Source organism: Triticum urartu, chromosome 4A, assembly GCF_056163025.1.
Source record: "Triticum urartu cultivar PI428250 chromosome 4A, HENAU_Tu73, whole genome shotgun sequence".
Taxonomy (NCBI): domain Eukaryota; kingdom Viridiplantae; phylum Streptophyta; class Magnoliopsida; order Poales; family Poaceae; genus Triticum; species Triticum urartu.
Window position 1 is genome coordinate 548,683,808 of NC_141876.1, and position 27,842 is coordinate 548,711,649.

General features: G+C 42.8%; 2 protein-coding genes across 3 annotated transcripts; one reads left to right on the forward strand and one right to left on the reverse strand.

Annotated features, from left to right (window-relative positions):
• The first annotated feature begins 9,988 nt into the window (after window positions 1-9,988).
• Window positions 9,989-15,170, forward strand: FIP2 (potassium channel tetramerization domain-containing protein / pentapeptide repeat-containing protein). 2 transcript variants are annotated; one of them, XM_048716309.2, is made up of 11 exons: window positions 9,992-10,190; window positions 10,274-10,383; window positions 10,467-10,601; window positions 10,697-10,852; window positions 11,029-11,112; window positions 11,275-11,321; window positions 11,498-11,571; window positions 12,710-12,768; window positions 13,497-13,556; window positions 14,335-14,415; window positions 14,644-15,170. In XM_048716309.2, the coding sequence occupies exons 1-11, from the start codon at window positions 10,139-10,141 to the stop codon at window positions 14,695-14,697; spliced, it is 912 nt and encodes a 303-aa protein (XP_048572266.2). In that variant the 5' UTR covers window positions 9,992-10,138; the 3' UTR covers window positions 14,698-15,170. The 2 variants fall into 2 exon arrangements, with proteins under 2 accessions (XP_048572267.1, XP_048572266.2); XM_048716310.2 differs by lacking the exon at window positions 10,697-10,852 and having other exon boundaries at window positions 9,989-10,190.
• Window positions 15,171-17,064: 1,894 nt separating this feature from the next.
• LOC125552679 (expansin-A19-like) lies at window positions 17,065-18,118 on the reverse strand. Its single transcript, XM_048716308.2, has 2 exons — window positions 17,914-18,118; window positions 17,065-17,780 (listed from the first exon to the last, which is right to left on the reverse strand). Exons 1-2 carry the CDS (start codon window positions 18,068-18,070, stop codon window positions 17,149-17,151), a joined length of 789 nt encoding a protein of 262 aa, XP_048572265.1. The 5' UTR covers window positions 18,071-18,118; the 3' UTR covers window positions 17,065-17,148.
• Window positions 18,119-27,842: the final 9,724 nt, after the last annotated feature.

Genomic DNA, 27,842 nt, shown 5'->3' on the forward strand with positions numbered 1-27,842 from the left:
GTCGGATCGGATTCGATGAGAAGGGTCCTTATGAAGGGTAAATAGCAATTGGCATATCACGTTGTGGTTTTTGCGTAGGTAAGAAACGTTCTTGCTAGAAACCCATAGCAGCCACGTAAAAACATGCAAACAACAATTAGAGGACGTCTAACTTGTTTTTGCAGGGTATGCTATGTGATGTGATATGGCCAAGAAGAATTTGATGAATGATATGTGATGTATGAGATTGATCATGTTCTTGTAATAGGAATCACGACTTGCATGTCGATGAGCATGACAACCGGCAGGAGCCATAGGAGTTGTCTTTATTTATTGTATGACCTACGTGTCATTGGACAATGCCATGTAATTACTTTACTTTATTGCTAACCGGTAGCCATAGTAGTAGAAGTAATAAGTTGGCGAGACAACTTCATGGAGACACGATGATGGAGATCATGATGATGGAGATCATGGTGTCATGCCGGTGAAGATGATGATCATGGAGCCCCGAAGATGGAGATCAAAAGGAGCAAAATGATATTGGCCATATCATGTCATTTTTTGATTGCATGTGATGTTTATCATGTTTATGCATCTTATTTGCTTAGAACAACGGTAGTAAATAAGATGATCCCTCGTAATAATTTCAAGAAAGTGTTCCCCCTAACTGTGCACCGTTGCGACAGTTCGTTGTTTCGAAGCACCACGTGATGATCGGGTGTGATAGATTCCAACGTTCACATACAACGGGTGTAAGACAGATTTACACATGCAAACACTTAGGTTGACTTGACAAGCCTAGCATGTACAGACATGGCCGCGGAACACAGAAGACCGAAAGGTCGAACATGAGTCGTATAGAAGATACGATCAACATGAAGATGTTCACCGATGTTAACTAGTCCGTCTCACGTGATGATCGGACACGGCCTAGTTGACTCGGATCATGTAATCACTTAGATGACTAGAGGGATGTCTATCTGAGTGAGAGTTCATAAGATGAACTTAATTATCCTGAACATAGTCAAAAGGTCTTCGCAAATTATGTCGTAGCTCGCGCTTCAGTTCTACTGTTTAGATATGTTCCTAGAGAAAATTTAGTTGAAAGTTGATAGTAGCAATTATGCGGACTAGGTCCGTAAACTGAGGATTGTCCTCATTGCTTCATAGAAGGCTTATGTCCTTAATGCACCGCTCAGTGTGCTGAACCTCGAACGTCGTCTGTGGATGTTGCGAACATCTGACATACACATTTTGATAACTACGTGATAGTTCAGTTAAACGGTTTAGAGTTGAGGCACCGAAGACGTTTTGAAATGTCGCGAAACATATGAGATGTTTCGAGGGCTGAAATTGGGATTTCAGGCTCGTGCCCACGTCAAGAGGTATAAGACCTCCGACGATTTTCTTAGCCTGCAAACTAAGGGAGAAAAGCTCAATTGTTGAGCTTGTGCTCAGATTGTCTGAGTACAACAATCATTTGAATCGAGTGGGAGTTGATCTTCCAGATGAGATAGTGATGTTTCTCCGAGGTCATTACCACCAAGCTGCTAGAGCTTCGTGATGAACTATAATATATCAGGGACATATATGATGATCCTTGAGATATTCGCGATGTTTGACATCACAAAAGTAGAAATCAAGAAGGAGCATCAATTGTTGATGGTTGGTGAAACCACTAGTTTCAAGAAGGGCAAGGGCAAGAAGGGATACTTCATGAAACGGCAAATCAGTTGCTGCTCTAGTGAAGAAACCCAAGGTTGAATCCAAACCCGAGACTAAGTGCTTCTGTAATAAGGGGAACAGCCACTGGAGCAGAATTACCCCAGATACTTGGTAGATGAGAAGGCTGGCAAGGTCGATAGAAGTATATTGGATATACATTGTGTTAATGTGTACTTTACTAGTACTCCTAGTAGCACCATGGTATTAGATACCGGTTCGGTTGCTAAGTGTTAGTAAACTCGAAATAAAAGGCTGCGGAGTAAACAGAGACTAGCTAAAGGTGAGCTGGCGATATGTGTTGGAAGTTTTTCCCAAGCTTGATGTGATCAAGCATCGCACGCTCCCTCTATCATCGAGATTGGTGTTTGCGTTGAGTATAGACATGATTGGATTATGTCTATCGCAATACGGTTATTCATTTAAGGAGAATAATGGTTACTCTGTTTATTTGAATAATACCTTCAATGGTCTTGCACCTAAAATGAATGGTTTATTGAATCTCTATCGTAGTAATACACATGTTCATACCAAAAGATATAAGATAGTACCACCTACTTGTGGCACTGCCACGTAAGTCATATCGGTATAAAACGCATGAAGAAGCTCCATGTTGATGGATCTTTGGGCTCACTCGTTTTTGAAAAATTTCAGACATGCGAACCATGTCTATTGGTGTATATGCATGAAGAAACTCCATGCAAATGGACCGTTTGGACTCACTTGATTTTGAATCACTTGAGACATGCAAATCATACCACATGGGCAAGATGACTGAAAGCCTCGTTTTCAGTAAAATGGAACTAGAAAGCAACTTGTTGGAAGTAATACATTTTGATGTGTGTAGTCCAATGAGTGCTGAGGCGTGTAGTGGATATCGTTATGTTCTTACTTCACAGATGATTTGAGTAGATGTTGAGTATATTTACTTGATGAATCACGAGTCTGAATTATTGAAAGGTTCAAGTAATTTCAGGGTGAAGTTGAAAGATCGTCGTGACAAGAGGATAAAATATCTATGATATGATCATAGAGATGAATATCTAAATTACGAGTTTGGCACAGAATTAAGACATTGTGGAAATCGTTTCACAACTAATACAGCCTGGAACACCATAGTGTGATGGTGTGTCCGAACATCATAACTGCACCCTATTGGATATGATGCATACCATGATGTCTCTTATCGAATTACCACGATAGTTTATGGGTTACGCATTAGAGACAACCACATTCACTTTAAATAGGGCACCACGTAATTCCGATGAGATGACACCGTATGAACTATGGTTTAGAGAAATCTAAGTTGTCATTTCTTAAAAGTTTGGGGCTGCAACGCTTATGTGAAAAAGTTTCAGGCTGATAAGCTAGAACCCAAAGCGGATAAATGCATCTTCATAGGACACCCAAAACAGTTGGGTATACCTCCTGTCTCAGATCCGAAAGCAATAAGGGATTGTTTCTAGAATCGGGTCCTTTCTCGAGGAAAAATTTCTCTCGAAAGAATTGAGTTGGAGGATGGTGGATACTTGATGAGGTTATTGAACTGTCTCTTCAACTAGTGTGTGGCAGGGCACAGGGAGTTGTTCCTATGGCACCTACATCAATTGAAGTGGAAGCTTATGATAGTGATCATGAAACTTCAGATCAAGTCACTACCAAACCTCGTGGGATGACAAGGATGCATACTACTTCAGAGTGGTACGTAATCCTGTCTTGGAAGTCATGTTGCTAGACAACAATGAATCTACGAGCTATGGAGAAGCGATGGTGGGCCTGGATTCCAAAATGGCTCGAGGCCATATAATCCGAGAGAGGATCCATATATGAAAACAAAGTGTAGACTTTGGAAGAACTACTTGATGGTCGTAAGGCTGTTAGGTACATATGGATTTTAAAAGGAAGACGGACAATGATGGTAAGTATCACCATTAAGAAAGCTCGACCTGTCGTTAAGATGTTTTCCGACAAGTTCAAGGAGTTGACTACGATGAGACTTTCTCACTCGTAGCGATGCTAAGAGTCTGTTGGAATTGTATTAGTGATTACTGCATTATTTATGAAATCTTGCAGATAGGATGTCAAAACATTGCTTCCTCGACGATTTTCTTGAGGAAAGCTTGTATGTGATACAACCGGAAGGTTTTGTCAATCCTGAAAGATGCTAACAAGTATGCAAAGCTCCAGCAATCCTTCTAAGGACTGGAGTAAGCATCTCGGAGTTGGAATGTATGCTTTGATGAGATGATCAAAGTTTTGGGTGTATACAAAGTTTATGAGAAACTTGTATTTCCAAAGAAGTGAGTGGGAGCACTATAGAATTTCTGATGAGTATATGTTGTTGATCAGAAATGACGTAGAATTTCTGGAAAGCATATAGGGTTATTTGGAAAGTGTTTTTCAATGAAAGCCTGGATTAAGCTACTTGAACATTGAGCATCAAGATCTATAAGGATAGATCAAAACGCTTAATGGTACTTTCAAATGAGCACATACCTTGACATGATCTTGAAGGTGTTCAAAATGGATCAGTCAAAGAAGGAGTTCTTGCCTGAGTTGTAAGGTATAAATTTAAGACTTAAAGCTCGACCACGGCAGAAGAAAGAGGAAGGACGAAGGTCGTCCCCTATGCTTTTGTCATAGCCTCTATACGATATGCCATGCTGAGTACCGCACCTGATGTGTGCCTTGCCACATATCTGGCAAGAGGGTACAAAGGTAATCTAGGAGTAGATCACCAGATAGCGGTCTAAATTATCCTTAGAGGAATAAGGATATGTTTCTCGGTTATGGAGGTGATAAAGAGTTCGACGTAAAGAGTTACGTCGATGCAAGCTTAACACCTATCCGGATAGCTCTGAGTAGAGATACCGGATACGTATAACGGAGCAACAATTTAGAATAGCTCCAAGTAGAATAGTTATTTGAAATGGCTCCAAATGTAGCGTAGTAGTTGCATCTACAAGATGACATAGAAATTTGCGAAGTACATACGGATCTGAATGCTGCAGATCCATTGACTGAAACCTCTCTCACAAGCATAACATGATCAAACCCAGAACTCTTTGGGTGTTAGTCACATGGGGATGTGACCTTGAGTGTTAATCACATATCGATGTGAATTGAATTATTGACTCTAGTGCAAGTGGGAGACTGTTAGAAATATGCCCTAGAGGCAATAATAAATTGGTTATTATTATATTTCCTTGTTCATGATAATCGTTTATTATCCATGCTAGAATTGTATTGATAGGAAACTCAGATACATGTGTGGATACATAGACAACACCATGTCCCTAGTAAGCCTCTAGTTGACTGGCTCGTTGATCAATAGATGGTTACGGTTTCCTGACCATGGACATTGGATGTCGTTGATAACGGGATCACATCATTAGAAGAATGATGTGATGGACAAGACCCAATCCTAAGCCTAGCACAAAGATCGTGTACTTCGTATGCTAAAGCTTTTCAAATGCCAAGTATCATTTCCTTAGACCATGAGATTGTGCAACTCCCGGATACCGTAGGAATACTTTGGGTGTGCCAAACGTCACAACGTAACTGGGTGGCTATAAAGGTACACTACAGGTATCTCCGAAAGTGTCTGTTGGGTTGTCACGAATCGAGACTGGGATTTGTCACTCCGTGTAAACGGAGAGGTATCTCTGGGCCCACTCGGTAGGACATCATCATAATATGCACAATGTGACCAAGGAGTTGATCACGGGATGATGTGTTATGGAACGAGTAAAGAGACTTGCCAATAACGAGATTGAACAAGGTATCGGGATACCGACGATCGAATCTCGGGCAAGTATCGTACCGCTAGACAAAGGAAATTGTATACGGGATTGATTAAGTCCTTGACATCGTGGTTCATCCGATGAGATCATCGTGGAACATGTGGGAGCCAACATGGGTATCCAGATCTTGCTGTTGGTTATTGACCGGAGAGTTATCTCGGTCATGTCTGCATGGTTCCCGAACCCGTAGGGTCTACACACTTAAGGTTTGATGACGCTAGGGTTATAGGGAATAGATATACGTGGTTACAGAATGTTGTTCGGAGTCCCGGATGAGATCCCGGACGTCACGAGGAGTTCCGGAATGGTCCGGAGGTAAAGATTTATATATGGGAAGTCCTGTTTTGGTCGCCGGAAAAGTTTCGGGTTTTATCGGTAATGTACCGGGACCACCGGGAGGGTCCCGGTGGTCCACCAAGTGGGGCCACCAGCCCCGGAGGGCTGCATGGGCCAAGTGTGGGAGGGAACCAGCCCCAGGTGGGCTGGTGCGCCCCCCCACCAAGGCCAAGGCGCAAGGGAGAGTGGAAGGGGGCAAGCCCTAGGCTCAGATGGGCCTAAGGCCCACCTAGTGGTGCGCCCCCCTCTCTCCCCCTTGGCCGCCTCCCAGATGGGATCTGGGGGCTGCCGCCACCCCTAGGGAGGGAACCCTAGGTGGGGGCGCAGCCCCTCCCCTCCTCCTATATATATACTTGAGGTTTTGGGGCTGCCCAACATACGATTCAATCTCCTTCTTGGCGCAGCCCTACCCCTCTCCCTCCTCGTCTCTTGCGGTGCTTGGCGAAACCCTGCTGGAGTACCACGCTCCTCCACCACCACCACGCCGTCGTGCTGCTGCTGGATGGAGTCTTCCCCAACCTCTCCTTCTCCCCTTGCTGGATCAAGGCGTAGGAGACGTCACCGGACTGTACGTGTGTTGAACACGGAGGTGCCGTCCGTTCGGCACTAGGATCATCGGTGATTTGGATCACGACGAGTACGACTCCATCAACCCCGTTCTCTTGAACGCTTCCGCTTAGCGATCTACAAGGGTATGTAGATGCACTCTCCTTCCCCTGGTTGCTAGATTACTCCATAGATTGATCTTGGTGATGCGTAGAAAATTTTAAATTTCTGCTACGTTCCCCAACAATAAGGACATCTCCAATGCGGATCCTTAAACTGCCGGTATCAGTCTGGATTGCATGGTCCGGACGTATTTTGCCACCCAACATGGTCTTGTATCCATCCGCTCGCTGATCCGGATGTCTTTTTTCCGACAAACCGGAGACAAACTTGGAGGGAGGGGGGGCTTCGCGGTAGTCCAGACACCAACCACGTAGGACCCCGACAACCCCACCCCACTGAAATCCCCCTGGCCCCCTCCATCCTACTTGCTCCTTCCTTTCATCCACACCCTCGTTGTTCGATGTCGCCGATGTACCTCTCCGCCCACCGCCCAGGCATCCTCGGATGCCCGCAGACCTCACCCACGCAACTGCCCACCTTGGACTACATTGTTGTCCACCCAGGAATCCCTCTACAGCCAGGTAACCTCCTCATCCCTGTCGACATCGTCCATGGCAGACACCACGACCAGCAGGTGTTCTGTCAAATGCCATTTTTTTGAACTTCTTGTTGTTTTCCAGAGAAGCACGATGGCGGGTACTCGGTGTTCGTGATGAGTTGTTGTGCGATGCGTGTTTGGCCATTTTTGAGGACTTTGTAGGCATGAACAAGGACCCAGCCTTTTGGCAAAACTTGCATGCTTCGTTTCATGAGCGAAAAAACTTCGTGCCCTACAACATGCATATCAACATGAATACGCTAACGCATCAGTGGTACACCATCTGTAACTCTGTCATGAAGTTTTGTGGTGTGATTCACCAAGTGCAAACAAGGTGGGCATTGGACTCGTCAACCATGCAGATCGTGAGTGCTGCTTCTTGATTAATCTACACGTCGGTTAATTCACTTATCCTATATACCTAAAAGAGTGAACCCCGCTAAGTTATTTATCTCAACATGCAAGCATGCCACATCATTATACAATTATGGATGGGATAAGTCTCACCTCAACATGCAACCATCCATGGGAAAATAATTTTCATTTTTTTGTTCTACTTATATTCAATAAATATTTTACAATTATACATATTCAAGCGTAATAAGTCTATGTATCTTTAATTTTGGTTCACATGTTATTAATCTAAATATTTATAGTTCACACAATCAAATCTCATTGAAATGTATTGCGACAGATTCTTGCAGCAACCCGGTATCACCTAGCTCACTCAATGTTTGATGTACATGTTGTATAGCCTGTGCACGCTGCCACGATGTATTGCAAGACCGAGGGCAGGCCATTTACGGACATACATTGTTGGATGAAACTCAAGGAGCAGTTTGTGTGGGATAACATGTGCCGGTTCTGGCTCTAGTACCATTCAATTTGAAATAGATGATTCCGGAAAACATGTTGAACATCCGATTATCACGTTGAATTTGAACAATTGTTGTACTAGAGATATTTACATGGATGAATTGTGCTATTGTTATAATTATACTTTGAGTGTTGCAAGCTATTTTCTATAAATTATGTCGGAACTTTGCCGAATTTCGTCGTGGTTGCATGATTTCGTCCGGTTTTGTTGAGATCTGGTTTAAAATGTATGCGGGCATGGTTGGATGGCCAGATCCGCATCAGTGTCCGTGAACAAATACAGTGTTCAGTTTGGGGGTCAGTGTTGGAGATGCCCTAATCATTCATCACCGACCCTTAGTCCTGGCCATGGGCAGCTCGCCCCGAACGGCCTGACCCGACCCGGCTCAGAAAAGCCTGATCCGACGCTGCACCCAGGGCGGGCCTGGGCCCGCCATTTTCACGATTTACTGAAGAGGCCCGGCCCATGGCCCGAGGCTCGGCGGGCTTTATCACTTTCGGGTCGGGCTTGGGCCCAAAAACCAGGACCGACGGCCGGGCCGGGCCGGGCTCGGGCCTAGGTTTTCTGCCTCAGGCTTTGGTAGGCCCGGCCCAGCCCGACAGATGGCCTGGTATACCGATGCTGCTTGCTATGGACCGACGGTTTTTTCTTTTTTTTTTGAAAATTTGTATTGACCGGATTTTTTTTCTGAGAAGAGGATATAAATATATGAACGGAGACCAGGAAGAACTAGTGAAAGGAATAGGTCATGTACACAACCCATGGGATAAACACGTTACGGAAAAATGGCCCAAGAGGTAGAGTAAAATTGCATGAGCCCAAAGCAGGATCACATCTTTGGTAAAATCTAGCCCAAAACCCCAATTGATATGTAGACATCGGCAAAGCTATCGTGTTCTAAAAAAGCTACATTAAAGATCCAAACTGATCTAAAAATGCCAAATTAAACATTGGGTTCTCGTTTTCAATGAGATTCAACAATTCCAATCATACAAGGCATCATATATTCACTTTTTTTTCAAAACTATGTGGTGACAAACTATCTGAGCGAAATCCAAATGTAATTCAATCTTGTCGAGTTTCCCCAAAATTTTACTTGATTTCAATTAATTTGTGGGAAATTGGTGGTTAAACGGAAATCTACAAACGAGCGTCGATTTTTCTACTATAAAGGAGAAAAGGGGGTGACTGTAGTTTCCCTCGTTCCGCCGATATTGCCCGCGCTGGGAGGGGGGGGTCTCCTCCCCTGAGATGGCATGTTGGTTATGTGATTTTAAGGGTATGCTTGTTCTTTATCACTAGTGGAGTTGGTGCAACGACAGCTCGAGACTAATGGCTCATTGACTTTTCCCAAGTCAACGGCCTCCTTGGAGCAACGTTGACAAAGTCGAGGATGGTGTTGATCTGTAATCGTTCAATCCGTCATGATTAGGGTTTTGTCACGGCATGGCGTTTTAACAAGAGGATGACATCGTGACGTGATTTTGTTCTCTGGTTCCTTCTTCGTCCGATAAAGTTTAGCCAGATGCGGCTCTGTCAGGGGACTTGCGAGGTTTGTATCCCTCCATTATGTCCGCCCAAACTTTGAGATTATCTTCTGGCCCCTCCCTGGTGCTAGCTTTTTCAGGTCATCAATTAGTCCATATGGTGGTCAAAGACGTCTTTTGAAATACATCAACGCCTTCTCCAACACTGCTTCCTCAACTCTTGAATTTCAACAAGGTTGCTTCGGTAATATGGGGATCTATAGTCGAACTCTGCTCGCGACGCGCCGCCGATGCTTGCAGAAGGAGGGCAATGCTGGTTTCATGAGTGATTTGCTTGTAATTTCATATACTTTCAAGGCTATTCATGCATTGGTTAGTACTATTTTTATAATTAAAAATGGAAGGAGAAAATTGTACCAAACCATAAATTTGAACATTTACAAAATCAGTTCATATTACAAAGAAGGAAGTTATAAAGAAAGCAATTTAACATCAGTAAAATAAAAACAATGAAAAAAAAATAGAGAGCGACCAGCGAACACAATAGTGTGTGGGCTAAGCTAGGGAGCGGCGAAGCAAGTGGAACAGTCGACCCGGCCGGCCTCCCCACCTGAATCCAGAATTCCAGATCCTTCTCCGCTCCGCTCTCCTCACCTACCTACCTCGTCGCCACGGGCAAAACCCCCGGCCGCTCTCCACCCTGAGCCGCCGAGCCGAGGCGCCGATGCAGTCGCCGGAGTCCTCCTCCTCCGCCGCGCCGGTCCTCCTCAACATCGGTCCGTCCCTTATTCCTCGCTCCCGTCTGGCCCACGCGGCCGCGAATTCGAGGCTTATCACTGCGGTGTTGTCTGTGGCGCAGGGGGGACGAAGTACGCGACCACCGCCGAGACGCTCACGCAGCGGGAGCCCGACTCCATGCTCGCCGCCATGTTCAGCGGCAGGCACACGCTCCCGCACCACCCCACCACGGTACGGTCCCTCGACGGCGCTCCCTGCCTCTCTCGTTGCGATTTTCCGGCTGCTGTAGGCTCAGAGGCTGAGTGTGGGTGCAGGGGGCGGTGTTCGTGGACAGGGATGGGAAGCATTTCAGGCACATCCTCAATTGGCTAAGGGACGGTGCCATCCCGGCGCTCTCGGAGTCCGAACACCACCAACTCCTGCGAGAGGCGGAGTACTACCAGTTGCTCGTAATTGATTCAGAAACTCTCCATTGTACCTTTCATTCATTTATTGGGTTCTAGCTTGGGAATCAGCTGTAGTCACATACTGATGGTTTGTTTAGGGTTTGGCTGATTACATTAATGAGAAATTGGCTTCCAAAAAGACTGAGAATTCGTGTGAGGCTGAATTGACACGCAAAGATGTGATCAAGTGCATTCAAGCCCAGAAAATCAGATTTCGTGGCCTGAATCTATCCGGCCTTGATCTATCTAAACTTGTAAGATTCTAGGGAGACTCTCTGCTTGTTGTTCTCTATTGCCATTACCGTTTACAGCTGCAATTCCTGTACTTAGTCAGCTTATCTTACATAGATGATAAAGTCAAACAAGCAATTTTCCTTTTTCCTTGTTTACTAATTGCACTATTTTAAATGCATTTTTTGGTACTTTGCAGGACTTATCAGAGGTGGACTTCAGTTATGCGTGCATCGAGAGAACCAACTTTTCATGTGCTAATCTTCATAAAGCAAAATTTAGGGTATATCACATTATCACTCACACCAAGATTCTGCGCTGTCAGTTATCTTCTTTTGAAGTAGTTCAATCCAGTTTCACTAGCTAATGGAACTTTCCAAGATATTCTTGTATGTAATACGAAATACTGTATCATTAACGCGTTGCACTGCATGTTTTTTTGCAGCTGGTGGAAGCTGCACATTCTTCATTTGAACAGGCAAATTTACATGAGTAAGATACACCGTCGATCTTCTTCTGGTCTCGTCGATATTATCTAAGATGATATTTTCTATCTTTTTCTTTTTGTATGGGTGCCTAAGAAACTGGTTAATATCCATTTCCCTCCTTATATGCTGATTTTTGTTTGTATACGCTGTTTGTAAGTGCTCATTTTTGGATAATAACAGGTGTGAGCTTACTGGAGCAAATCTTCAAGACGCTGTCCTAGACAGAGCAAACGTTCAAAGCGCAAACCTGCAAGGTATACAATCACCTCACCCTACCCCAAATCATGTATTTAACTTGATCGCAGCTTATTTTGTATTTTTTTTGTTTATACACACTGTATATTGCTAAAGTAAATCTGAAGCTTCTCCTGTTTAAACATTTTCTTGCTTTTGTGACCACTGTATCACTAGGGCAGTTCTTTGTAACTTACCATCTTAGGGCATCTTCAAAGCCACGTAGGACTCCGACACTCCCGGCCCACCCAGAACCCCTCCTGGACCTGCGCCTCCATCCTCCCATCTTTCTCTGCATCCGTTTCCTTTCTTGCATCCGCCACCGCTTCACCACCCTGACCTCCCGCCACACCCTTGCTGGAACTCGACGATTCCGTCTCCCCCTTGCCCCAAAACAAGAAGCAGCTAGAAAGGATGTTGAGAGGGCATTTGGAGTTCTGCAAGCACGTTTTGCAGTTGTTCGTGGACCTGCAAAACAATGGGATCCGGAGACCTTGTGGGAGGTGATGACATGTTGTGTGATCATGCACAACATGATTGTGGAGGATGAGGGTGAGGATGCTGCCATAGCTCTTGAATTTGGGAACATGGGTGATCCTATCGAACTTTCGGACCAGAATCCGGCCACATTTGATGAGTTTGTTCAAATGCATCAACAAATTCTTTATCGAGCAACTCATGAGCAACTGAAGGAAGATTTGATTGAGGATCTTTGGGAGGTCAAAGGGGACAACTAGTACATACGTGCTAGTTAAATTCAAGTTTGAACCATTACAATTTGAATACTTTGTTGGATTGTAATATTTAAATTAGAACTACTGCTGCATTTGAACATTTTTTTTATCTAAACTGGAACTAGATTTGCGGCTAGTTTGAGCGTGCGGACTTAAAAAAAACTGGGTGGCGGATGTATGCGGCTAGCTTTGGATGGCCGGCTCCCGCATCCTTGTCCGTGGACTGGTCCCCCTGTCCGCGGACGGATGCGGTGTGCGGTTTGGGGGTCAGCGTTGGAGATGCCCTTAAGCTGTCCTTTGCCCTCTCTTTCCCTTTGCGGGGTGCAAAAGTAGATTTAATCATATACTTGAAAAGATTCTTATAAGTTGCTATGGTTCACAAAACCAAGTATGAAGTGATTGATTTGCTAGACTAATTTTGCAGATGCATGCTTAACGGGATGTAGCTTCATTGAGACAGATGTCCGTTCAGCCCATTTACAGGTTTGCAAATTGTTGTGAGTAGTGTATTTCTTCATAAACATTCCCTGTTTTGTGTTTTGCTGCTGAAAGTCCCTGCTGACATAGTGATATATGAAGTCGCTGTTCAGCATACAAAATAATCATAATGAACAACACCATACGCATAGCATTGTTTATAAGGCGTCCCACCTTAATCGCTTAGGCGGCAAGACGCCCTGGCAGCGCCTTACGATTATGTCTGCTTTAGGCACTTAGGCGTCAGGGTGGTTGGTGCTTATCTTACCGCCTTATAAACAATGACGCAAAGCATACTTCTTAGATGCTAATTCTGCCACTAGTGGCACTTATGTATATCTATTTTCCACCTCTGCAACGTGTGTAGCATCCGAAATATGTAAACAGAGTCCAGCACATGCCCAAAGTATTAGCTGCATGCAGGACATATGTTTTATCTATTTGTATTCATAGTTCCATGTTGTTCTTCCCTAGATAGTCACACGTAGAAGCTTCCTGTGGAGTTACTTTTAGCAACTCAAAAAGCATCAAAACTATGGGTGCCCGAAATTTGAACTTCATACAGGACAAATTTCTATCTTTTTGTCCCCACAGGTCCATGTCGTTCTTCTCTAGACAGTCACACATAGAAGATTTCTATAAATATTCTTTTTAGTAATTAGAAAACGTCAAAGTTTAGGTGTTGATTATTTCATTTCTTGTGTGTCTTATTGTGAATTCCAATGAACTTTCAGAATGCTAATCTTACGGGTGCCGATTTGAATGGAGCTAACCTTGAAGGGGCCAATCTCAAGGTAAAATAACTTCATCATAGAAATTTATTAAAACGAACCTCACCGCTACAGTCTGCTGATTATCTGGTTCATATCTAGTGTGGCACAATATCTTGTTGTCAAACTATTGTAGCAAATCTTAGTATGTTACACACTATATCATACATGCCTGTTCATCGTAAAGCTTGAATTTTAATTTTATGGATTTGTAGTCTGTCTTTACTCATGTTTGGAACTGAAGAGTTTGAAGCTTCCAGCTAAAATAAAGTGTGCTATCATCTTAAATGTTCTTCCGTACTAAGTAGTGTCATAATGTCAACATATACAAACATCTATTTTTTAGGTAGAAAGTGACCTCCCTGTGGATCGAATGTGGCTGGGCAAGCTTACACCCGCGAGCTCTAGCTATCCAAGCCAGCGTTCAGTTCTCACAAACATCTACTCCCTCTGTAAACTAATATAAGACGTTACATCTTATATTTGTTTACAGAGGGAGTATTTATCAGGGCTTTCTTTAGTTCTCTGTAAGCATCTAACATTCACAGAAGTTAAAATGTACTAACCTCAGTAAACTATCATAACATGGAGTCAGTACCCATCATCTTTGTCCAGAATATTGACTGTTCGATATGTTACGTAAGCCATGTTGTTTACTTATTCTGTTTGATGAAGCATGCATAAATGAAAAGACATTAGCGAAGTCAAACATTTTTTTCTGGTGTCTTACTTGACAATGTATTCGCATACTTGTCCTCACCATGTCATTCATACCCCTATGCTAAGCTAGTCTGGTTTGCAGGGGGCTAAGTTGTCGGGTGCAAACTTGCAAGGGGCAAATCTTCAGCGAGCCTACTTGAGAGAAGTTGATTTGCGTGAAACTGTATGTTGTCCTGTTTGCTATTTGCTTTACCTGGATAGTGAATTTTTCACTTCATGCATAATTTGACCAATTTATCTACTCCAATTATTTTGCAAATACAAAGAGCAATAATTTGTTATATATTCCTGTTTCATTTTTTTGTTATATAGGATTAGAAATCCTGAAGAATCTTGCCTTCTTTTGTTTATCTCCATCTTAAAAATTAAACTATGTCTGCTTTGGTAACAGGATTTAACTGGTGCTAAGCTTGGAGGAGCAAATCTTCTTGGAGCTATCAGATAGTACAAGAAGAGAGGCTGACATCATGTACACTTTACAAAATTGATCTGTCACCTGCAATGTCTTGTGGTTTTGATCTTAGTGGTTGTGATGGAGAAGAGCAGTACGTCTGAAGAAAAACTCGAATGCAAATGGGTACGCAAACGTTCAGGCATTCGGTGTACCAAAACACATGCACGCCGGGGCAAATAGTTTCTTGCTGTCATGCCTCTCAGTGTTGATTGTTGTACAAAGAATTGTTACATCACACTCCGGCTAGAATTCGATGACTCTGGCTAGTTGTTAATGTTAGATACCTGTGCTAAATCTTCATCGTGGCGCAAGGAATTCGATAGGCGCACAGCTGTTGCATATGGGGATGCTGTATCTGTATCTGAATTGTTGGAGGAGGCTGGTGTATGATGTTTCTTCTGCGTGGATTGCAAAGTACACGTGGTGTATGCCTGGTTTGTGGATTGTTTCAGGTACTTGCGTTCTCAGAGCAGTCACATTCTCACACCTGTTTCGAGGCAAAGTCTTATCTTTTCCTTGTTTTGACAGCAGCAGGGTACTAGATATAGCGTATGTACAACCACCGATCGGATGTGTAAGTTGCAGGGACTGAGATCATATTTGCACGTTATTCAGGCCACGTATCTCCACCAGGGACTGAGATCATGTGGGGCGTGGTTGGTTGGTTGGTTGTGTGCATTCTCACCGACTCGGCCTCATCCATCGACCATTGTAGTATGTCCACCGACATAGCCTTTGGCTGGGTCACATAACATGCCTGGAACCAAACACCAGCCATGCGTTTCGTCTTAGATAGGTTGAGGAGGATGCAGACACATAAACTATGTGTAAAACATGGTTTTTAGCCTGTATTCACCCATCTAGGCACAATTCAGTCACATATATAAGGAGGCAAAAAAGATATATGCAACCAAACACACCCATGCTAGCTTTTGGTGTTCAATCATCATTTGTCGTTGCCGTCTTAGCAGACGGATCCATCAGTCTATATCGAGCATACAACATCGCCACAGAGAGGAGCAGTGCCCGCACCACCGCTCCAGTCCCAGACAAATTCGTACACCTGCCCATTAGTAGACGCCGCCACCACCTTTCCCTTGTCACAACGATGCTGTCTGTTCTTCCTCTTCACCCCAGGACGCTTTCTCGCTCCTCGCACCGTGCTACATGCATGCATCCACCACCTGTCACCGCTTGTGACCCTTGTTACATTTTCTGACTTTGGTTAAATTTTGTCTAGTTTCAGTGTGTTTTAATGTTCATCTAGCCCCTTAAGTGAAAATGCATCGATCCACTTAAGTGTGTTTTAGTATTCATGTCATATGATTAGATGGACTAACACTTTTTGTGCAAAAAAGGGACTAACACTTTAATTGAGTGATTCTCATGTGTTTAGTCACAATTGATGAAAAGGATGGAGGTGAAAAAGACCCCACATCCGGGTAAAAAGGTGTCCACTATTGCAAAAGGTAAGAGAATTTGGTTCTGGAATCGTAGGAAGGCCCAACTATTAAGCGGGGTTTAGGTCTTGTATAAGTTTGGGGATCATGATACACCATTTTCATCAAAACCCATACACAAAGCCATGTTAGAAAAGCCCATCTCAAACCCAACACTGGCATCCTCTCTGTATACCTCGGAACTCCAAGGGTCCAAGGCCTCCAGATCTCTGGTTCCAGTTGACATCGCCTTTGGACACCCCGTACTCCACCCCTGACCCCTGGATCTCCGGGGTACCCAATGACACCTTCTCTAAATAGGGATCTCCAGGATACCGACCCTCAGGTTTTGGTTATGGATAGGATGGATCTCTAGGGCTCCGGACCCCTGACCTCCAGAGTGCACTGCAAGTGGGGATAACAATTAAAAGGATTTAAAGGGGGTTATATATAAGCCACCCTTCCTCTACCTCTAGACTCAATCCTCGAAATTTGAGCCGCACCCCTCCATTGTTGAACTGAAAAAAAATCCCATTCCCCATTGATTCCTCCAATAAAAGTTTGAGGATTCAAAGAGGAACCCTAGATCTACAGTTCCACCAAAAAATAAATCGTGATCCCCCTACTTATGCTATACCAAACTTGTTACCCTTGGAGTTTTGGGAATCTTAGGTGGCAGGAGTCTTTCCTGGAAGTATCCTTGCGTGTGCTGTTTCCCGGTAAAGTTTGTAAAGGTCTGATGATTGCTTTCAAGACAAACCATCGGTGGTTTGAGGGTTCATATTAAACATTGGTCTCCTCTAGTAGTTTGACACCAAATAATCTTTGAATAGGTGAGGCTACAATTTACAGTAGATTGAGGAACCGAACAGTTAATGAAAATAAATCAAAGAAACAATCATACGTGTAGATGAGAAATTACATGTACAACGACACCTCGTCGATAATAATAGTGGTAGTCTGTATGTCCAGAAATGATTTGATAATACTAGTAGTATTTGTTCTAGTAGTCGAACTGGCGCCAGGTGGTGAAGGTTTGGCCAAACTGCCACCAGGCCGGCACGACATCCTGGAAGACAAGGTACTGGCCTCCGGTCGAGGTGATAGCGAAGCTGAGCGCCTGCCCCACCAGTCCCGAGAGGCAGTGCCAGTTGGCGCCCCAGTTCCTGGACATCGGGATCCACGCGGTGTTGGTCCCTTTCACCGACATGCTCTTAATTGACCCGCTCCCGGCGATGTTGGCCACGAGCACCAGTTCAAAGTAGTTGAAGCCGTTGATGGTGAACCGAACGCCGCCCTGCTTCCAACACTTGACCTGCTGGTAGAAGACGGGGATGATGCCGGCACGGTAGATGCCGATGTTCTCCCAGGAGGGCTGTGACATGTCGAAGTGGTGTCGAGGAGGGTTGCACCACCCGCTGTTGTCGCTGGGGAGATCCCAGTTGGGAGGGCAGAAGTTGGTGGCGGACACGGTGATGGACGTGCCGGGCTTGCACATATCCGTCTTGCTGGTGTCGCAGATGATGGCGTAGCATTGCCCGCATGATGCACCGTCATTGAACAACGCCGTGCTCAGCGCCACGTTGTTGATCCCGTACCCTGCAACATATAGGTTCTCGTACCCACACGCGCCACCTAGATATTGCACATGCAAACACATTCAGACACGCACACACGCAATGCATTGCATGCATACCGTAAATTGTAATATTGGGAAAATTGATGGTGCCGGAGCAAGCCGGAATTAAGTCTTGATAAGCTAGCTTACCCATTGTGTCGGAGCCGTCGGCGCCGCCGTAGAAGGTGGCGGTGGCCGGGATCCAGTCGGAATTGGCCGGCACGAAGCAGAACGCGAGAACGGCGGCGAACAGCTGTAGGAAGCGCATCCCAACTGCCATCTTTCTGCTCGAGAGTCCCAGAAACATGGAGAGATGATTGAGCTTCTCTCGCAGCTAGCTAGCTTGGTAGATATTGTGGTGATCGAGGGTGGATTTGGAGGTGAGGAATGATTGCGTCAATGGTGGTGCTTAAATAGGAGAAAGAATTCCTTATATAACACTACTTTAAAATCATCTTCCCTATTTAACACTGATAAAATATTTCTTCCCTATCTAACCCGGACTCTAAACTTTGTTCCCAATATAACACTTCCATCCGTTTTGTGAGCTAACAGTGTTAACGTGCACATGAAATGACAATATTACCCCTGTAACTAATATATGATATTTTTTACTCCTCTTTCCCATGCCTCTGTGTGTTTTTTTTCTTTGAAGTGGTTTTGTACGGAGCTATATCAAAATACTTATACTTGGCGTTGTAGAAAAAGAAGAAAAAAACAATAACAACGGCAAGCACACACACGTGTACTGGCACATTAGTTAGTGACTCATTCATGCATGTGGGTTCTCCTTCACGTACCCATCCATGGATGCATTGTGAGCAAGTACACGGTGATGACATGATCATGGCCATCCGATACTTATCGTTTGTACATACCTGAATATCTGCGGCGGCCGAACACACACGTATACATACTTGAATATCCACGCGCGTACATGCAAGCACACATACATACCTGAATACTCATACACCTGTGTATGTATGGTTAAAGAATTTTTTTATTTCCAGGCGTGTTGACTAGGAACCGATCAACTTGGTCGTGGGGGCAAGGAAAGGCATCAACGATCCAGAATATCCGGACTGCTGCGATGCGTCTGACCCACTCATACGCAGGCATCACAAGGGGAACTCACGCACCCATCATACACGCACATAGCATCCAGGAAGAACTCACGCACAAACATCAGAAGATATACAAGGGAAAGGAGAGGGCGGACCCAGAGAGATACAAGAGAAAGGAAAGGGCGCACCCCCAGCTAATGATCAGATAGATACCCCGCAAAAAAAAGATCAAATAGATGTTTGAGGGCAAAAATGTCATTTCATGTGCCATTTAACACTGTTACCTCAGAAAATGGATGAAAGTGTTATATTGGGAACAAAATTTAAAGTTGAAGTTAGATAGGGAAGAAATATTTTTCCAGTGTCAAATAGGGCATCATATTTTAGGGTAGTGTTAAATAAGGAATTCTCTCTAAATAGGATCTAGCTAGCATATGAGATCGAGAGGAATGATTGTCGTCTTATAATTAACTAACATATGAGATCGCGGTTCCAACGATCGTATGGATGCAACCTCCACCGATGGACTTGCGCGCTCTAATCATTGAACGCAAGTCTGATCGGTATGTCGTTTCTTAATTAACTACATTCAAAATGATAGGTTAACTGAATACAACTAATTTAACATGCTTCCAGAGTCTAGTCTACTAAGTCTATAGCTTGTAGTGGCAGCAAAAGCTAGCTCGCTTTTGTGGAATTAGAGATGATTAGCAACTGTTCAATCAACGTATCAGGAGAAAACTTCTTCCTATACACTGATTGAGAGAAGATGCAACCGTTCAATTAAGGCATCAGTCGTATTTCGCACCAGATAATATGCAACCGTCCAATTTTCTTTGCTACCTACATTCGGAATGTACAATTTTCAACTGGATAGGCAAGTAGCTGAAAGCGAAAGCCGGAGTATTTTTACATTAAAAACTATTCTTTAGGTAGTGCTGGAATTCCTGCTAGCCAACACTAACTAAAACTGTCTCTAACTGCAAGCCCAACTCTCTCCAAATCCTTGCAGCTCCACAACCGACTGTCGCATTCTAAACTAACTACCATATATCGAGCAAACCATTGAAGTAGTCAAACAATATGCATGCATTGCGTCCTCTTCTTTGCTTCTTGTGGAGGCCAGACGACTAAACCAGCATTATTACTTGGTAGCCTAATTTACTTAGAGAAAACATGCATGATTACTTGATTAATGTACATCTTTCCTCAATAGCTGTATTATATATGCGGGTTATTCTTATCAGTTAGCCTGTTTGAATTACACTCGGAGTGCAGCATAAGAAACATGATAAGCATACCAAGGCATCAATGTGTATGCAAGCATATATTATTTACTTAATCCCTGTCAACTGAATGAGCCATATGATCAATTACAATCATGCAACTATACGACAGTTGTGTCTGCAACATAATTTCTTACGTGAAACTCTTCAGGCTGGTTTTGTTATATGAATACCATTAATTTTGCTTCATGCATCCAATGTCCATGCTAACTTAAAAAAACCATAAAGTTGATCACTTATTTGTGGAGAAAACCAATTAGTGTTCTAGGGTTTTCGGGTTGACCAAACTTTGCAAATTACTTGAAGGCCCCTTTGATTCAATGGGATTATTAAAGAATATTTGAATGCGTGTAATCCTCATAAATGTTCTGCTATCTGTTTTGCTATATTTGTGCTATCACAATTCATGCATGAATTATTTTGTTAAGATTCCTTTGTGTCAAATTTAATGAGAAAACTTCAATTAACTTCAATGTTTTGGAAATATTCATATGCTTTTATGTGGCACCATCAATAATTATTTGTTGCAAATTCTTATATTATCCAATTTTCTAGAATTTGTGTCCTATGAAGTGAAATGAAGAGGCCATGTAGCTATAAGGTTGGGCAAATTGTTTTAAGATCCAAAGATAATCTGTCCTGCTCGAAGCATATTGAATGATCAAAACATTTCCAGTAACAACTCAAGTTAGACTTACCATTTTATTCTTTTAGGACCAATGAAAATGGTACTGTGTATCATCCAGTTATTTCATGAAGTAAATTAAAAGTACCAACTTTTTAATTCGACAGTCAAGTATATGCGTTGATGAACTTCAGTCACCATCACCTTCAAACTGTATCACGGACCTGTTGATTAGACAACGATATCTACATTATAACCAAGTTGTCGATCATTTTCATGTATGTACAGCACCTCTGCCTTGTCAACAATACTTTTGCCTTGACGTCTGCACTCTAAGTATTAAACATGTAAGATATATTAAAACCACATCATTTCAGAAAAGGGGTTAACCTTGGCCAACTGCATAATTGTGATGCACACAACAATCATTATTAAAAAGTAGCAAACATGTAAACCAGTCAAAACAAAAAATAAAGATGCAGACCACAACCTGTCTAGAGTTTCATAGGGTTCCATAAAATCTTTTGGCAGCACATGCAGGAGTACCCATCATAACCATGGAAATCTCATCCTCGATCATTGCGATCCTTCACGGCTGAGAGTTCTCCAGCATGCAATCCATCTGTGTTTGGTATGAGGGAGTCCTCATCGCATCACGACGCTGAAATCGAAGAAATCCTCGCGGGCCTCAAGCCGCATGGGGAAGAAGAGGTCGAGCTCGACTTTTTGGGTGAGTTAGATCTGGTAAATCATAGTCGTTGGCTTACACTCTTTAGGTTTCATATGACTAAGCCCTTCCGCCATCCTGCGCTATTGAAATCGATGTGCAGTGCTTGGTCCCTAGCTCTGGATGTTGTCTTCAAGGTTTTTTTAGATAAAAGGCGGAGTACCCGACTTTCAATTAATAAAGCCAACAAGGCCAATATACATAATATAGTTAAAGGGTTACAATCCGAGCATAAGATCGATGTAAGTTACAAGCCATGTCAAAGATACATGGACCTAGAATATAACATAGACAAATGGGACACCCAACGAAGATACCAATGAGGCATGTTTCTATTGACGAAGTGAACATCATTAAGGTGGATCTGTACCGCTCGAGCTACCTCGCCACCTTTTCTCTTTCCCATAGGTCTCCACTGCTGAAAGATAAGGACACTTGTGTTGAGAAATTAAGCAATTGTTTGATTAATTTAATCCAATAATAAATCATGAACAATGACATAGGCAGTGCTAATGACATACTGAATTTTGATGATGTACACACGTACTAGGCAGATAGTAGAAACATCTATGCAAACCATTAGTACTGCACACATGAAAGTAAACAGGAGCGGTGTAAATGTGTTATACCCTCCAGTAGACCAGTCGGCCGTAGCAACAGCGGAGACGTCGGCCTCGTCTGCGATCCTCTTGTCCGCAGCAGCCTTCTCGGCAGCCGCACGATCGGAGTCAGTGCTCATGGTGAAGATGAAGGTGACGCAGAAGTAGTCGACGTAGATGAAGTAGTTGAACCAAGGCGAGCAGTCGCGTAGGAGACGCTCCCCAAAAACCTAATCGCCTCTCTCCCGTACAGGATCTGGAGAAGCGGGGTTTCGGAGGCCTGCTCTCCCGTCAGCCATGTACGCGGTAGACGGGATGGGATCACCGAGGGCAGCAGTAGTGAAAGGAACGACCAGGGAGCAATGGAGGTGTGAAGCGCATGCAGGGCCGTTCCTGAGATTTCGGGGGCCCGGGGCAAGACGGCTTAAAGGGGCCCTAAGGCCACATTTTTCTCTATTTCAATTGCAACTAAATTCTCGATGCGCTATAATTTGTGTTGCCTTGTCATGTTGACTATCCAACAAATAAAGGTCATAAGCATTCACAGAAAAATTGGTTGCTTTTCTCAATTGGCAATTATATTTTTCTATTAGGTTTGTGCCTACTCTAGTATTATCATCCTATTCTCACTGGGTTGTTCTTCAACAGTAACAAAAGGCATTTTTCAGAATTTCTAGTAGAAGTACTTGCATCAGTTGTTTAAAAATGTCAATATCTCCTTTCTGAAAATCAATCAACTCATATGCAACTTTATTTTATTTACTCATTACCAGATGGATACATTCTAAATAACATCTTGATAATTGCCACACATACAAATGAAACAATAAATTAAAAACCCTGTTAATAAAATAAAAAATTGCTAACAAAGGCTCGGAACAAGGTACATGGAGGGTAGAAGATTAAAAATTGCAAGATTTTGCTGCTTCTTATTAGTCACGACCAAAAATCTGAGCTCCTCTTTTCTAATCCCAAACAACAGAAGAAATCGGAGTGTGAGAAAGAGATATGTACGGTGATGATCTTCATCTTCATTTTTCGAAAAGGATGGATCTTCATCTTCATAAAACGAATGAACGACCTGTAAAGACTACAGAAAAAGAGGGATCTGCGTTGAAGAGGAGTTTGATTGAAATCTGAAAAATTTGTACTTGGGGTTAATTTCTTCTTCGACAGGAAATCTGAAAAGAGGAAGTTCCACTAATCACGGATAGCAGCAGAAAAATCACGAATAGAAGATACGGGCGGGGGAGCAGTAGACCTTGGGGCGGATTAGTTGCCAAGTGGGGAAGCGGAGTAGAAGCAGAAGATTGCGCCTCGTACGGCAAGCCGAGAAGATTGCGATTTGTTACCTTTTTCCCGTTTCTTTAGAATCTGTCTACACATGGGCTAATATCACGTATATATGGAAAGCAAGCCATCGGGGGCCCCTTCTTACTCGGGGGCCCGGGGCGGCCGCCCCTCCCGCCCCCCCTCAGAACCGGCCCTGAGCGCATGGAGCTGAACTGCGATGCCTCATATATATAGCCAGTCGGGTAGGAGAACGGCCCAGCAATAAAACCATTTAATTACAGACCTTTCCATCTCCACAATAAAAACATACTTATTATGAACATTTTAATTTCCGCAATGAATATGACGTCTCACATTCATTTTGTGTCTGCAATGGACTCTCCAATTTTGACCGCTCATTCCCGCAACCCGTGGCGTGGCGCGTGGCGCGTGGCGTGGCATGGCGTGGCGGGCGGCGGAGGAGGAGCGCGCGTGTGGAACACCTCTCCTTCCTTCACACCAACTCATACTAGTGGGAGAAGAGCTCACCTTATAAGTTGGTGTACATCTCTCTCAACTAGCCATGTAGGACTAAACTTCCCCACCACTCAATTGACAGCATGGGCCCTTAGAGGTTTTCTGAAATTGTTAAGTGGGCCTGTAGCCCAACTAATATTCAGCAAATTGAATATGTAGTGAGCGGGCCGACTCGATATCTTTCTCTCAGTAGGCAGTTTGTTGCGGCTAGTCCAAAGAGCCCACGCATGGCCCGTATGCCACACAATCCTTAGTATTTTACCCCAGGTATCGAGGAGGAGGAGAAGAATCTACTAGAATGAATGAGGGTCCCAAGTGCAGCTGAAACATTCCCAAACATAACTCCTTCATAATTTGGCTGGCGGGCATTGGAACAGAATATGATCCACATCTTCTAGGGGCCCACAAAGAGCACTTGAACCATTCTCAGGTCCATGTCAGTTTTGAGGTTGATGGCCGAGTGGAGACGATCTTTGGTCACTTGTCAGAGGAAAATGCAAATTTTGAGAGGGACGACAGTGGCCCAAAGAGCCTTAGCCTAATGGATCTAGGGCCATGGATAATTTTAGTGTATGTAGATTTGACCGTGAAGTAGCCAATTCACAAGGTCCCAGTGGATAATATCCCATCGTTTGAAAGCTGGACCTGACCAAGGTTGAGGATCAAGGTGTCCCATGATACCGTCTCTGTGTCGCTAGGATTCTAAGGAAGCCTAAGTTAATCTGGTTGTGTCATAGCACATTCTTGACAAGGATATAGGGGCCAGAAGTAGCCATGAGTAGATCTAGGTATTTGGCATAAAGCGACGTATCATGAAGCCATTTTGGTGAGCCGTAATTTGGTGTCAGCCATGTTTCCAATAGAGAACTGGTCACCGAAGTTAAAAATATCTTTGCATTTCTGGATCTCATTCTATGATTGAGAGCCTTTTTTTTTCTCGAAGTGAAAAAAGATGAATTTGGGTAGTATTTAACCTTTAAGAACCAAGCCAATAGACTAAAGTCGTTTTGAGAAATCATCCAAATCCACTTGGTTAAAAGGGCGAGGTTCATTTTCTTTGAATTTTGTGATGCCAAGTCCTCCATGTGCTCTTGGCTTAAAAATGTCCTCGCAACGACCATGTGATATTTTTGCTTGATAGGGTCAACTTTGAGAAGAAACACAATCTAAATTTGTCGAATCGGATGTGTGTCCTATCATCCAAGAGGAACGAACAAGCCCTTGTCATAAGATGGAATGGCCTAGATGCACACGTTCGTAAGGGCCAGCCTCGCCCTAGATGATATGAGTTTACCTTGCCACAAATCAACACACTTTTCCACTTAACGGGTGATCCCAATCAGAGGTGAAGATGATTTTGTCGGCTATGAGGAGGTTGAGGTAGCTAATGGGGAATTGAATCAGCTTACATTTTAGTAAGTCAGCTTCACGTGGCCCTGGTCATGGTTCACCTGTCACAGTTCAATTTTTTAAAGAAGGTTAGTGTTTTCATCAATACTGACATGTTTGCACTATAACTATATATTTAGAGGGAGTAAGAATAGTTTAATATAAAATCAATAGATGAACATTTATTTTTTATATGTGTAGTTTTTTCAAATAATGAATATATTTTTATTATATAGTTTTGGATGTGTAGTTTTCAAACAATGAAGATTCAAAGCAAAACAGCGAAGTTTGAGCTCAACGAAACATTTTTTTCATCATCTTTAATTAAAATTTATCATGCAATTAAAATTATACTGGTATGCACAAATATGCCTACAAATACACTTAATAACCTAAATTTGATTTTTTTTCTACCCATTTTGTCCATTATATCATGAACTTGTAGATAGAATTTTGATTATATCACGATCCTTCAACGAAGATGGTTCGGTCTAAGCAATGTACGTCATAATTTTTACAAAAACCTTCTATTTTTTAGCACGACATGTATGGATCATATAATGTCACCATGCAAGGTTTCATCTTTTTAGACTTCATTTGCATTTTTTGATTGAAACAACCAATACGCTCCATGTCAGGGGTCAAATCTTGTCATCCTGATGTTTGGAATCCCACTTTTTTCTTGTATAATGCCTAAACATAAAGTCTAGAACACAAAGAGGATTTTTCAACCCAGTTTTGGAAACTTTTCATGCACTTGTAGTTCAAATTTGAATTAGATTTACTAAATGCCTAGAAGTCCACTAAATGACTTAAATATAACAAATGAACCCTGAAAAATGTGAAATTCTGACATGAAACATGTGATGTTGTATGTTGAGCATAGAAAAAAAAATCAAGTTTAAATGATGCATCAATCGACACTTTGCCTTTAAACCTGCCTCTTTCCGTATGGAAACCAAAATTCCTTCTCGAAGATGGTCCGCATTTCAAGTAGTGCACGCCACAACTTTTGAGAAACCTTCTCAATAGTTTACCACAACATATTGATATGACATATGATACACCATGCCAAGTTTCACGTCTTCCTGACTTCGTTTGCATTTTTAAAAATTAAATAACCTACAAGCCATGTTCGGGATCGAGTTTTGGCACCTTGACAATTGGAATTCATTTTGTTTTCTTGGATAAGACATAAACATGGATTCAAGAATACAAATAGGATTTTCAACCCAATTTTGCTAACTTTTTATGCACCTGCAATTAATGTTTGAATTCCATATTCACTAAATGCTTAGAAATAAATGAAATGAAATAAATATAGCAAATGAACTCTGAAAAATGCATAATTCTGACATGGAACATGTGACGGTGTATGTTGAGCGAAGAAAAAGTTTCAAAGTCAAATGTGAAGTAACCGACGCTACATTCCGCCAGCCTAATTTTCATTTAAAAATAGCAGTACAAACTCTAAAAATTGCATAAAAGAATTCTTGAGAACAGCAGAAACATTGGCTTGAAAATGTATTCCCGCACATACAATTCATAAGAGGCAACCTGCTAGAAGTAGGATTATACTATTACTTGCCTTCTGCCACAACAAGTTGCCTTTTACCATAAGGTGTCCATTTAGGTTCTCTAGTTTTGTTCTCATAATTAGGTGCATTCAGAAAATTCAAGAAAAACATGTTTATATGAGAAACTACATTTTAGCCAAACCGATTAGTTGGGATGTAATTTTAGTCAAACCGATTATCAATTAACCAGTCTATCTCGAGAAGCATGTTTATATGAGAAACTTGTTTCTCGAGAAGACGTGTCTTTGCTGAGTGTAACACTAGGCAAGCCTTGAGTTTACCTTGTGTCATATTTTCTTTTTGAAGGTGAACTGTTGCCCCCCCCCCCCCCCCCCCCCCCCACAATATGCAAAGGGGCTAAAGCCACAATAAAAGGAAAAAAAGAGGTAAGGAACCCTTCTCATGAGACAATCCCTATGACTAGGCTTAATCCTATGGTCAATAGGGAGCGAGACTTCATGCACAAAACAACTTCCCCACCAAAAAAATGTTGGTCTATCATTTCTCAAGATCCTGACATTTCTAGATACCCAAATATTCCAATAAGCCAAGAATACCACTTCCGCAAAGAATGATTTATTGAAATCCTTTTTATCATGCACAAAAGTTGCCTCATAACATCCCGCACTTGCCAGCAAATCCGCAGATAGTTCCATTCCCTGACATAGAAATTACATAGAATAAGTGATGATCCATGTCCTCCCTAACACCAGTGAGGAAAATGACACAAGATGTCCCATCAGCTACATTCGAGTGCCTCCTCTAAAGCATGTCCTTTGTATTCAACCTGCCCGTAATCAAATCCAGACAAACACTTTGATTTTCATTTTACAACAACTCTTCCAGATCCAATTTAATATAGGATTTGATACAATAGGATTATGAATTATGTCATAATAAATCTTTTCTTTTATAAGGCACATCTCCCTTGGAGATCAAGCAAACATCCTGCTTACAATCTTCTCTTGAGGGTGAAGAGATGAGATACTTCAAAACCCCAAAT

What these genes read in the sequence shown, in the direction of transcription:
- FIP2 (XM_048716309.2), top strand. Translation starts at nt 10,139, where the DNA reads ATGCAGTCGCCGGAGTCCTCCTCCTCCGCCGCGCCGGTCCTCCTCAAC. An exon ending in TTCATAAAGCAAAATTTAGG is followed by an intron (nt 11,113 to 11,274) that starts GTATATCACATT and finishes GTTTTTTTGCAG; the next exon opens with CTGGTGGAAGCTGCACATTC. An exon ending in TCCGTTCAGCCCATTTACAG is followed by an intron (nt 12,769 to 13,496) that starts GTTTGCAAATTG and finishes ATGAACTTTCAG; the next exon opens with AATGCTAATCTTACGGGTGC.
- LOC125552679 (XM_048716308.2), bottom strand. Translation starts at nt 18,070, where the DNA reads ATGTTTCTGGGACTCTCGAGCAGAAAGATGGCAGTTGGGATGCGCTTC. An exon ending in CGACGGCTCCGACACAATGG is followed by an intron (nt 17,781 to 17,913) that starts GTAAGCTAGCTT and finishes TGCAATATCTAG; the next exon opens with GTGGCGCGTGTGGGTACGAG.